A 13,628-nucleotide genomic window follows, 5' to 3' on the forward strand; every position below is an offset into this window, starting at 1 on the left:
ACAAACTCACCAACAAGTTGGACATCCAGCAAATATGAGATAGAAACCAGAGTAGGTAATTGGCATATTCAACTTGCTCTGAATAACTTCCAAATTGTGTTTAATCAAACTGAAAGTCAGTGCACAATCCATGGGAATCAGCTACATGCACCTCTTGTACATAGACATTAACATCTAGTAGCTGTCAATCCATCACAACCATGTCACCTCTCTGATACAGTTGCAAATCTCTTAAGAAGCAAAGATTCAAATTACAAGGTGCATTGAAAGGCTGCAACAAAGGCACTTTGTGTCCAAGGACAAGAACCTAACTCAAGTGTTGGACTGGGCTGTATGCTAGGGCTGAACCATTTCTCTTAGCATTCAATTATTTAGCACCTACCTGCATTCCCACATTATCCATGCCTTGCATTGGCTTGCCATGCCAGCCTGTTATAACATTGCATATCATTAAAGCAGAAGTTGATAGATTATCTCCTGATTGGAGAGGTCATTGCCTGGCACTTGTGAGGCATGAATGTTACTTGCCACTTTTCAGCCCAAGCCTTACTTCATTTGGACAGATTGTTTCTATATCTGAAGAGTTGCAAATGTGTTGAATTTGTGCAATCACTAGTGAACATCCCACTTCTAACCTTATGATGAATAGAAGTTCATTACTGGAATGCCTAGTCAAAGGAACACCTTGGATTGAGCTGATTCACCTCCAAGAACCATAATCATTTTGTGTTAAGTATGACTCAGAGTAGTGGAGAGTTTTCCCCAATTCGCACTGACTCCAGTTTTGCTATTTCAACATTATATTTGAACTGTCAAGTATTTCAAACCTTTATTATTGTGCATAGCTATAGAACCATAGAGTAATATTGCAATTATGTCATGGAGCTGCTCCTCAATGGGCATAAATAACAGTTTGAGCAGAGTTGTGGGATAAGCTTGAAGTCTAGCCATGTGGATGTTCGAAACATGGAGAAGATCCAACTAGCTTATTTAGACTGTAGAAATCATTGAAAAGTCTTTCAATAATGTAAGATTAGGCCCAACTAAATCACAGACTACCATATATTGCATCTTTAGATTTATTTAATAGTTTACATGTACCTAAATACAGTGAAAAATGTTGTTTCGCATGTTATTTGTAAAGTTTTGCCATACACTAACACCATCTTGTATCACTGATTGTATTGCATGTTATGTTATAAAATGTTATAAAAAAGCCTAATCCTGAAGACAGTCATTGACTATAAGAAATAGGAACAGAAATAGGGCATTCAGCACGTCAAGCCCGCTCCAACAATCAGTTGGATCATTGCTGATTGGACACTATTCATACCCAATTTGGATATCCTTGGATTCAAGATGGTGCCAACACAGCGAACTCTCTACAACAGATCATATTCTCACATTTCTTTCAATTGTTCTACACTTTCTACTGTATCTTTGTATTTCTTACTCTGTTCTATCACTCTATGATCTTTGTATGGTATGATCTGCCTGTATTGAGACTAAAACAAAGCTTTTCACTGTACCTAGGTACGCTGACAATAATAAACCAATCCTTCAATTTCCTGTTTTCCTCATAAACCTTGTTTGCCCCCGATCAATTAGTGAACCCAAATTCATGGATGTGAGCTTAAATGCACACAAAAATCTTAGAGCAGAAAGTAATTTAAAACGAATTCTGCAAATACACACAAGTACAGGCTACAAAACTTATTGACACGCGCATGCGTGGAGCGATGTGGCTGGCTTGAGGCAAGCGGCACGGATTTAGAAGCGCATGCGTGAAAACTGACGCACGCGCATTGGGGAGTGTGGCCTTTGTGGCGGCGCGGGTCGGGCATTGGGAATACTCCCGTGCTCTCGGTAAAGTGGAACATTTAAAATATGCGGAGCGTTTCGCGTTTAGTCTTTTATAAAATCGGAGAGACTGGGTAGGTGCAGTTTGTGGGGAGGGTGGTTGGAGAGGTGATTGGGGTCCGGGGTGTGGGAGGGGAAGGGCGTGACCGGTGATGATAGAGTCTGTCCCATAAACCCTTCCCCCGGAGCAACATGTCCAGAGACAGCGGTTCCTGGTTTTAAACCCACTGGCTCTGAATTGACGAGTGTGGTACAGGCCTGACTGGTGGGGAAGCAATGGCTGCCTTTGAATCATGGCGGCGTGGGAATTTAGCGAGGATAGGATTGAACCCTGCAGTTATGGATTTTGCTGCCACTCTGTTCTTAAAGGATCAGAGAGTTTCAGTCGCATCAAATTGCTGCCTTCAAAAAGGAAGCTTGAGGGATAGGTTTGTGACTGTTGGAATGCAGGAAAGAAAACCGACGTGGGAAAGCAAAATTGAACTTATTTGCTCTTACCTGACCTAATTTTCAGAGAAGGATTTTGCAATGGCTTACCCCTTTTGCCCGAACTAAAGATCATTGAATTGCTACGGCGTGACAACAGACCCTTCAGTCCAACAAGTCCACACCGACCCTCCAAAGAGTAACACACCTAGACCGATTTTCCTACCTTATTGTTCTACAATACCCTGACTAGTGCACCCAACCTACACATCCCTTGTCACTTTGGGTAATTTAGCATGGCCAGTTCACCTCACCAGCACACCTTTGGACTCTGGGGGGAGACTAGAGCAACCAGAGGAAACCCATGCAGACACAGAAAGCATATGCAAAATCCACAAAGACAGTTGCCCTAGGCTGGAATTGAAACTGGGACCCAGGTGCTGTGAGGCAGCTGTGCTAATCACTGAGCCAGATTATGAAGGAGAGGACATGTGCAGGTTAGGTGAATTGGCCATGCTAAATTCCCAAAGTGTTCAGGGATGTGTAGGTTAGGTATTTAGTCAGGGATAAATATAGGATATTAGGGTAGGGGAATGGGTCTGGGTGGGATACTTTTTGGTTGGTGTGGACTTGTTGGACCGAAGGCCCTGTTTCCACAATGAAGGGATTATGTGTGACAATATTAGTGGTCTTTGTTGGCTCTCTATTCTCTCTTTAAAAAAGAAAGCAGACAGTACTAGAGTGTAAATGTACAGGATCTGGGTAATATTGGTATTATAAATGAAATTACTTGTAAGTCACAGCATGAAAGAGTGTTATTCTGGCAAAATATCAAATTTTTGCTTGTATGTTTTTCAGTTCCTGAAATTAGTTTTTTTCATGATCTTCTTATCTGCAAATAGATTTTGTCTGATTTCTACCATAATGGAGACTATACTGAAAGAACAACTGATCTTTGCTGCACAGAAGACCTTAAGAATAGGACAAAAGAAGAATTTTTCTGCATCACGTTGCTTGGGTCTCTTTGCTGAGATCCTAGCTGTAGATTCGGAATTGAAGCCTGCTTTCCTGTTTGATTACAGTCTAGCAAAATCTGAACAGGTCCAGAACTACATCCAGGAGATACAGAAGATTGGGCTTTTTTCTCAGGATTTACATATCCTCAGCATGGAAGAAAACGTACTGATAATAAACTTAAACAAAACCATAAGACATTTGGAAAGAACATTGCAAGAAAATAGGGTTCCAATCATTGATGTTTCTGCACATAGGTCCAGCCCAAGCCTAGCTGAGACATGCGTTAGTAAACAAGTGAAGGCCCAGTTGGATCTACTTTTGAAGCATCTGAAATCCCAAGTAGTTCAAAAGGGAAGATGTGAATTAGGTGTTGTTAGTGCAAGTAAAATTTTCTCTTCAGAGTGGAATCTATGCACAATGTTTGGATTTCTCCTTGGGTTCCCAGCTGCATACTGGTTTGATTTTAGCACATCTTTTGAGAATTGTTTGAGCATGACTGAGCTTCGGGTTTTCTCTGTCTCTGCTTTTTGTCACCAAATCACTAAAAACCTCAAGCATCAAATGTATTCGTTCAGTATTCCAGAAATCCTTTACTTGGAGTTACAGAGCATTGTAGCATGTTGGAACAGAGATCTTCAGTCAGACTTTATCAAGCAGTCCAATTTCTCTGAACTCAATATTTCCACAGAGATCACCTGTCAGCCTGCAATTACACTTTAAATATTGAGCAAATGGAATATTGTCATTTGCTAATTAATTCTAAGAAGCCAAATACTGAGGATGCTGGAAATGATGAAATAAGAACAGAAAATGCTGGAGGCATTCAGCAGGTTAAACAGTATCTGTGAAATTCTGACAAAACATTATAAGACCTCTCTGGGAATGCTGCCTGACCTGTTTAGTATTTACTTCCACTTAATGGCAATTCATTTTCTTGAAAGTGCAACATTGCTTTGTGTTAGTCACAAAGCCTGCATAAATGCAATGATAGCTCATGAAATCAAAGTCTGTGAAACTTATCAATGTCCAAAGTCAATTAATATAATTATGAAATTCAGCAATAAATATTGTACCAGTTGATTTGCTTTTTCATTTGTACTCGACCTGTGCAACAAAGCATATAGTCTGCTTGATAACTAGTAAATGGAACAAATATTTGTGTTTTCATATTTGGCAAGCACTAGTACTGTTCAAATTATATTTATTGTTACTACATTCTTGGTATGTTGATAGAAAATACATATGAAGCAAAGCATTTGTATTACATTTCTTACAGATTGTCCATTCAGATGAGAAATGAACGGGTACCTTTCTTATGTCATGTTTTTGAATCTTCATGATTCTAATATTTTTGCCTCTGCTGAAGTGATTGAAGTGCATGCTAAATGCTGATCATTCTGTGGATGAAACAATTCTTAACATAGTCCTCAAACAGCCTTGTTCCATTTTCAGTCAATGTCCCATTATTCTGAGGTGGTTGTCTAGAGTGTATTGAGTTCTAGTTCCATCTATTGGCTCTTCCAAGGTTCCTTGAGAAGTTGGTGTACTTTCTTGAGCTCCTAAATCTTTGAAGAGGTTCTCTGGATTTGTCTTTTTTTAACATCAGTATTAACCCATGTATTTCTATAGACATATTTCAACTACTTTCTTTTAAGATTTCCAGCAGTTCATGCATTGAAAAGTAAAGAAGAGGCCAGTTCAGAAATTCGTGGACTGTGCCATGTTACCAGATGTTTTCTTTACTTGTTGTAACACAACAATTGCAATAGCATCCACTGTTGCTTCCAATTCCACTTACATTGTTATTGCAACTTGCCCATTGAAAAGCCACTGATGAATTGCTATTTCTCTGGTTCGCTGCCTGAAAGCAGGTCCTTTTCAACTATTTCTTGAACTGTAGCAAAATGCTGTATTTTGTTTTATTGTATGGGTGAATGATAGGTCCAGAGTATACCTTAACCACAGCAAAAGCCCATCAGTTGGTGTTAAGTTGCTCCACACATAAACTGAGCTATAGGAAACCAGTGATATACCAGTCAGTATCCCAATACAACTTGAATTATTTTGTGTCATGTCACCTCCAAAATCAGCTTTTGTCTCAGAGTTACCAATGATGGCATTATGTACTGTACCTTATACTGCAGTGGACAGGTAAATCAAAATAAAACACACACATTTATATTTCTGGTTGTCTTTATACTTGACTGAAGTTAGATATCAAAATGGAAAAAAATGCATATGTAAGCATTTTATATATATATGTCTTATAGTGGTTAAAACCTCACTGGTTGGTCGTATTTGTTTTGCTGTTGAGATATGGAATTATTCCGTTTCCAGTCTGAAGTAGGAGTAGGATTTCACAATCAACTGCACTAGAGGTGAGCAGAGCCTTATTTAATGCATGTTCAAGTAATACTGGAAGTATTATAGAACATAGCTCTGAGTGTGCTGCAAAATTTTTGAAATTTACTCCAAACATACAGTTATAAATAAGAACCAGAAAGAGACCATAAGACATAGGAGTGGAAGTAAGGCCATTCGGCCCATCGAGTTCACACCGCCATTCAATCATAGCTGGTGGGCATTTCAACTCCACTTATTCGCACTTTGCCTGTAGCCCTTGATCTTGCAAGGAATTATCAATTTCTGCCTTGAAGACATTGAACATCCCTATCTCTACTGCACTCGGTGGCAATGAATTCCACAGGCCCACCACTCTCTGGCTGAAGAACTGTCTCCTCATGTCCATTCTAACTTGACATCCTCTAATTCTAAGGTTGGGTCCTGGTCTCCCCGCTTAACGGAAATAAATTCCCAGTATCCACCCTTTCTAAGCTATGCATTATTTTTAAGTTTCTATTAGATCTTCCCTCAACCTTTTAAATCTAATGAGTACAATCCCAGGATCCTCAGTTCATCGTATGTTGGGCCTACCATTCCAGGAATCATCCGTGAGAATCACTGCTGGACACACTCCAGTGCCAGTATGTCCTCCCTGAGGTGTGGGGCCCAAAATTGGACACAGAATTCTAAATGGTGCCTAACTAGAGCTTTATAAAGTCTCGGTAGCACATTGCTGCTTTTGCATTCCAACCCTCTTGAGATAAATGATAACATTACATTTGCTTTCTTAACCATGGACTCAACCTGCAAGTCAACCTTTAGAGAATCCTGGACTAGCACTCCCAGATCCCTTTGTACTTTGGCTTTATGAATTTTCTCACAGTTTAGAAAATAGTCCATGCCCGTATTCTTTTTTCCTAAGTGCAAGACCTCGCATTTGCTCACATTGAATTTCATCAGCAATTTCCTGAACCTCGCTCCTAAATTGTCTAAATCTTTCTGTAGACTCCCCACCTCCTCAGAACTACCTGCCAGTCTGCCTAACTTTGTATCATTGGTGAACTTTGCCAGAATGCCCCAGTCCCTTAATCCAGATCATTTATATATAAAGCGGACAGCTGTGGCTCCAACACTGAACCCTGCGGTACACCACATGTCACCAGCTGCCATTCCAAAAAAGAACCTTTTATCCCAACTCTCTGCCTTCTGTCAGACAGCCAATCCTCAATCCGTGCCAGTAGTTCACCACGAACATCATATACCCTCACCTTACTCAACAGCCTCTCGTGAGGCATCTTATCAAAGGCTTTTTGGAAGTCTAGCTAGATAACATCCACTGGGTTTCCCTGGTCGAATCAACTTGTTACCTCTTCAAAGAACTCTAGCAGATTTGTCAGGCATGACCTCCTCTTGCTAAACCCATGCTGACTTGTTCTAATCCGACCCTGCACTTCCAAAAATTTAGAAATCCCATCCTTAATTATGGATTCTGGAATTTTACCTACAACAGAGCTTAGGCTAATTGGCCTATAATTTTCCATCTTTTGTCTTGATCCTTTCTTGATTAAGGGGGTTGCAACAGCAATTTTTCAATCATCTGGGACTTTCCCTGACTCCAGTGATTTTTGAAAGATCACAATCAATGCCTCTGCTATTTCTTCAGCCACCCCCCTCAGAACTCTAGGATGTAAACCATCCAGGGCCAGGAGATTTATCAATTTTTAGACCTCTTAGCTTTTCTAGCACTTCGTCATTTGTAATGGCTACCATACTCAACTCTGCCCCCTGACTCTCCTTAATTGTTGGGATATTACTCATGTCTTCCACTGCAAAGATTGATGCAAAGTACTTACTGAGTTCTTCAGCTATTTCCTTATCTTCCATCACTAGCGTTCTTGCATCAATTTGGAACGGTGCAATTTCTACTTTTGCCTCTCATTTGTTTCTTATGTGGGTGACACGGTGGCACAGTGGTTAGCACTGCTGCCTCACAGCGCCAGAGACCTGGGTTCAGTTCCTGCCTCAGGCGACTCTCTGTGTGGAGTTTGCACATTCTCCCGTGTCTGTATGGGTTTCCTCCGGATGCTCCGGTTTCCTCCCACAGTCCAAAAATGTGCAGGTTAGGTGAATTGGCCAAGTTAAATTGCCCGTAGTATTAGGTGAAGGGGTAAATGTAGGGGAATGAGTCTGGGTGGGTTGCGCTTCAGCGGGTCGGTATGGACTTGTTGGGCCAAAGGGCCTGTTTCCACACTAAGTAAACTTTTACTATCATTTCTAATATTACTGGCTAGGTTACCCTCATTTGATCTGCTCTTTCCTTATTTCTCTCTTTGTTATCCTCTGTTTGTTTTTGTAGCCTTCCCAATCTTCTGATTTCCCAGTGCTCTTGGCTATTTTATAGGCTCTCTCTTTTTGTTTAATACATTTCCTGACTACCTTTGTCAGCCATGGCTGTGCAGTTTCCACCCCCTCCCCCTGGATAATCTTTCTTTTCTTTGGGATGAACCTGTGTCCTCAATTACACCCAGAAACTCCTGTCATTGTTGCTCTACTGTCTTCCCCACCAGGCTCTGCTTCAAGTCGATTTTCGTTAGTTCCTCTCTCATGCCCCTGTATTTAACTGTAACACCATTGCATCCGATTTTGCCTTCTTTCTCTCAAACTGCAGACTGAACTCTACCATATTATGATCGCTGCCTCTTAAGTGTTCCCTTACTTTAAGATCTGGCTCATTACATAGCACGAAGTCCAGATTAGCCTGCTCCTTTGTGGGCTCCATCACAAGCCTTTTCAAAAAGCCATCCTGTAAGCATTCCTACTTTTTAAAGAGGTACTGTATGTGATTGGTAGGGCAGATGAATTCTTCCGATGCTTTTCTGATGTACATTTGAACAAGGATGGGTACCTTCTGCAGACACCCCAGATCCAACTACAGATGACGATCTACTTTTTAAAGTCAAAATTGCTTCATTTTTTTTTCACAATTATGACTCCTCACTTGGTATCTCAATTGATTTCTATCAACTTCCACCAGAGGGAGCTAAACTCCAGAACACAATAAAAACCAAAACAACTGCAAATGCAGAGGTTCTGAGGAAGGATCAGTGGAGCTGAAATGTGATGCTGCCAGACTTGCTGACCTTGTCCAGCAATTTCTGTTTCTATTCCAGAATGACAATTTGGGTTTACAGAGTTCATCTAGCCCTCCCAGCCCAAAGGAAGTAAGCCATTCAAGATTATTCTTCCTGACGGTTTGAAATATATTTTTTAACTAGTTACAATTCTCCAATATTGTAAAGTTCTAGGTGAAATTCTTCAGAAAATATTCCCCCCACCAAAGAGAATGGGAAGAGGGTTCACTGAGTGCTTAATACTGAAGATTAGATGAGACAATTTAAATGTTAAGCAAACTGAAATGCTATGGTACAAAAAGGCATGCAGCTTTGGTGGTTTTTCAAAGCTAATAATATCCTCAATAGTTAATTGATTCTTTTTGCTATAAGCGAATCCAAATTTTGACCTCTACTTAATATAAACACATGACTTAAAAGGAAAGGAAGGATATCATCAAACATCACAATTATCTTGGTTCTTGTGAATGAGATCCGTTAGGTTCATACTGAGTGACATGGAGTTGACTCATACCAATGTGTCTCCCCTACTGAATCTAATCATTAACTTTGAAATATTTATATATTTTTGGTGGCATATCATTAAAAGATGGTGTAAAAAAGATGAAAAGGATCATTCTGAAATATTTTCCCATATTTGGTGAGAGGGCTTTCCTATTGTGATTAAGCTGCCCAGAGGGTGGTACGTGTACGGAATGAGCTGCCAGGGGAAGTGGTGGAAGCTAGTACAATTGCAACATTTAAAAGGCATCTGGATGCGTATATGAATAGGAAGGGTTTGGACAGATATGGGCCAGGTGCTGGCAGGTGAGACTAGATTGGGTTGGATATCTGGTCAGCATGGATGAGTTGGACTGAAAAATCTGTTTCTGTGCTGTATATCTCTTTGACTCTATGAATCTAAATGTTTCTTTAATTTATCCTTGGAAAAACTAGGTTGGGCAACAGTCATATTGGTTCATCTGTTTGGACGTGATACTGTGTCCAGTAAGATAATGAGACTTGGTCCTAGCATTCCTTTATCAGATTGTAGTCCAACTAATTAGCATTACATGGTTATCATCAGAAGGATCCCGAGGATAGTGACTTTTAAACTGTGTTTAATCCTTATGAGTAATTGTGTGTTGTTGTGAAGGGAGTTGACAATTACATGCCTAGTTATTTTTGTCCTTAGAAGAATACAGCTTGCTAGAGGGGTTTACTAAAAAGTACCTTACAATTTGATCTATCGCATATATTTTAACCCTGATTGCTGTTCACAATTAATTTTGAGCACCGATCAATAGTAATACACCAAGAATACTGTTTGATTTTGCAACCCATGCTCAGCAGTTTTGAAACTCCATTCTGGGATTATTGTCATTTTTCTCCCTTTGCAAAAATCCATAGAAAAGTCATAATTGTTCTATGCTGCTCTGAGGAATTTATTTTTAACAGCTGTACAATGACCTACAACAGCATTGACTCGAATATTGTATGTATACCTTCAACTAAAATACAAATATTTTAAAGATGAATAGTTAAACTATGGGACATGAGATAGCTTTGGTAAATAGGGTTAAGAAGAATCCAAAAGGCTTTTACAAATACATAAGGACAAAAGGGTAACTAGGGAGAGAATAGGGCCTGTCAAAGATCAGCAAGGCGGCCTTTGTGTGGAGCCGAGGAGATGGGGGAAATACTAAACAAGTATTTTGCATCAGTGTTTACTGTGGAAAAGGACATGGAACATACAGAATGGAGGGAAATAGGCATCTTGAAAAATGTCCATATTACAGAGGAGGAAGTGCTGGATGGCTTGAAATGGTTAAAGGTGGATAAATCCCCAGGACCTGATCAGGTGTACCCTAGAACTCTGTGGGAAGCTAGGAAAGTGATTGTTGGGCCTCTTGCTGAGATATTTGTATCATCGATAGTCATGGGTGAGGTGCTGGAAGATTGGAGGTTGGGTAACATCGTGCCACTTTTTAAGAAAGGTGGTAAGGACAAGCCAGGGAAGTAAAGACCGGTGAGCCTAATGTCGGTGGTGGGCAAGTTGTTGGGGGGAATCCTGAGGGACAGGATGTACATGTATTTGGAAAGGCAAGGACTGATTAGGGATAGTCAGCATGGCTTTGTGCGTGGGACATCATGTCTCACAAACTTGATTGAGTTATTTGAAGAAGTAACAAAAAGGATTGATGAGGGCAGAGTGTTAGACATGATCTACATGGACTTCAGTAAGGCGTTCGACAAGGTTCCCTATGGGAGACTGGTTAGTAAGGTTAGATCTCACGGAATACAGGGAGAACTAGCCATTTGGATACAGAACTGGCTGAAGACAGAGGGTGGTGGTGGAGGGTTGTTTTTCAGACTGGAGGCCTGTGACCTGTGGAGTGCCACAAGGATCGGTGCAGTGTCCACTGCTTTTTGTCATTTACATAAATGATTTGGATGCGAGCATAAGAAGTACAGTTAGTAAGTTTGCAGATGACACCAAAATTGGAGGTGTAGTGGACAGTGAAGAGGGTTACCTCAGATTACAACAGGATCTGGACCAGATGGGCCAATGGGCTGAGAAGTGGCAGATGGAGTTTAATTGAGATAAATGCGAGGTGCTGCATTTTGTAAAAGCAAATCTTAGCAGGACTTATACACTTAATGGTAAGGTCCTAGGGAGTGTTGCTGAACAAAGAGTTCTTGGAGTGCAGGTTCGTAGCTCCTTGAAAGTGGAGTTGCAGGTAGATAGGATAGTGAAGAAGACGTTTGGTATGCTTTATTGATCAGAATACTGAGTACAGGAATTAGGAGGTTATGTTGCGGCTGTACAGGACATTGATTATGCCACTGTTGGAATATTGCGTGCAATTCTGGTCTCCTTCCTATCGGAGGGATGTTGTGAAACCTGAAAGGGTTCAGAAAAGATTTATAAGGATGTTGCCAGGGTTGGAGGAATTGAGCTATTGGGAGAGGTTGAATAGGCTGGGGCTGTTTTCTCTGGAGCATCGAAGGCTAAGGGGTGACCTTATAGAGGTTTATAAAATCATGAAGGCCAGGGATAGGGTAAAAAAACAAGGTCTTTTCCCTGGTGTGGGGGAGTCCAGAACTAGAGGGCATAGCGTTAGGGTGAGAGGGGAAAATGTAAAAGAGACTTAAGGGGTAACCTTTTCACGCAGAGGGTGGTACATGTGTGGAATGGGCTGCTAGAAGAAGTATTGGAGGCTGGTACAATTACAACATTTAAAAGGCATCCGAGTGGGTATATGAATAGGAAGGGTTTGCAGGGTTATGGGCCGGTGCTGGCAGGTGGGACTAAATTGGGGTGGGATATCTGGTCAGCATGGATGAGTTGGACCGAAGGGTTTGTTTCCGTGCTGTACATCTCTATGACACTATGACTAAAAGTCAGGATAACATTTATAATAATTGTATTCTTTACTAAGGTTATTTGATGTGTAAAATAGCACAGTCATTATATGTCTTAAATTATGAGGTCGTAATTTTGATCTTGGGATCAAAATTGATTCACACTATAACATTAAGTTTAGTTCAATGCATAGATATTTTAACATAGTTATTTACACCACATAAGAAAAGTTCTTGGAAATCCTAATTGGATTATTGCATTATTTTACTATATTTATCTGCATGAATTAGCAATTCTAACTAGCTATCATGTACATACACCCAAATAGGACCATCATCATTATCAGCAAAAACAGATGTGATGGAGAAATGCAGCAAGTCTGATAGTCTCTGTAGAGAGGAAAAACAGAGTTAATATTTTGGGTCCAGTGACCATTTGTTATGCAAGCAAGCTTCGCTAATGTGCCATTTCTGTAATTGTTGATGTGAATTGTTTTGCTCTCTGCTCTTTATTTTGAAATACGTAATGTTTTATTTCCACTTCCCACTTTTCTTTCATTACCCTTCCTGGGTTACCTACTACTGAAGGAACAGTGCTGATAATCAGATTCCAGACTACTTTCAAGGCCTTCCTTGTTTTTGCAAAAATATACTTTTCTAATTAAAAACTGAATGCTGATTACAGACTAATTCAAATGAGATATTTCAGAAAGCACGAAATTTCACATTTCTCAGTTGCTCACTTTGCATTCTTAGGTACCTCAATCCAACAGCGAAATTGGAACATGCACTAAATACGGTAAAAACCATAATTGTTCTATTTCATGCATATAGCTTGAGGCATTCTGCAGATTACCAGCCACTTGGTACATCATGACAAAAAATACCTTCGTGGCCTTTCCCTGCAGTACCTTTGCAGTAGCTGCCCTAGGTGTTAGTGTATCCCTCAGCATATACTGTGGTCCTGGACTTTGGAATATCCCAGGCTCCAACATTTGGTTGAAGATAGTTCTTTGTTTTGGAGGACCAAAGGTTTCAGGCTGAACAATCAGCATCTTTCACTAAATTGATGGTCCTCTAGGCACAGTATGTGCCTGAGAGCAGCCTGTACAGTACAGAATCGAACAGCGTGGAGTTGCTTCGAATGAACCTCAATAAAACTATTGCATCTCTTTTTCAACCATATTTGCAAAAGCACTTAACAGAAGGAAATACTTTATGATCTTCACCACTACAGCTGTCTCGAAGGTAGGGTGTGGTAGCACAGATTGTCTGGAAATGCATGAGCCAACCTGAAGGCAAGTGTCATTCTAACCACCAGCAAGCTATCTCCTGGTGTTTGACACATCTTGCCAAATGACTAACAGTCTGCTCATGAAAGCATCTGACTGAATCAACCGCAAGAGGCATAGCCTCAAAGATATTATGTGCTGACCACTGCCTGATGGACCGCTGGTCAAAGGTACTTTTCCTGTTCAGAGTTTTCCACAGGAAACAGTTGATAGG

The 13,628-nt window shown here is 40.5% G+C and overlaps 1 protein-coding gene across 3 annotated transcripts; it reads left to right on the plus strand.

The window, feature by feature from the left end:
- The first annotated feature begins 1,773 nt into the window (after positions 1–1,773).
- On the plus strand, positions 1,774–4,381 carry cunh1orf74 (chromosome unknown C1orf74 homolog). Of its 3 annotated transcripts, none has more exons than XM_043716637.2 (2): positions 1,774–1,866; positions 3,189–4,381. In XM_043716637.2, the coding sequence occupies exon 2, from the start codon at positions 3,211–3,213 to the stop codon at positions 4,021–4,023; it is 813 nt and encodes a 270-aa protein (XP_043572572.1). In that variant the 5' UTR covers positions 1,774–1,866; positions 3,189–3,210; the 3' UTR covers positions 4,024–4,381. The 3 variants fall into 3 exon arrangements, with proteins under 3 accessions (XP_043572572.1, XP_043572569.2, XP_087829675.1); XM_043716634.2 differs by lacking the exon at positions 1,774–1,866 and adding an exon at positions 1,916–1,934; XM_087973549.1 differs by lacking the exon at positions 1,774–1,866 and adding an exon at positions 2,080–3,078.
- The last annotated feature ends 9,247 nt before the right edge of the window (positions 4,382–13,628 follow it).

Source organism: Chiloscyllium plagiosum, unplaced genomic scaffold, assembly GCF_037043375.1.
Source record: "Chiloscyllium plagiosum isolate Xiang-an unplaced genomic scaffold, Cpla_swu_hap1 HiC_scaffold_26, whole genome shotgun sequence".
Lineage (NCBI taxonomy): Eukaryota > Metazoa > Chordata > Chondrichthyes > Orectolobiformes > Hemiscylliidae > Chiloscyllium > Chiloscyllium plagiosum.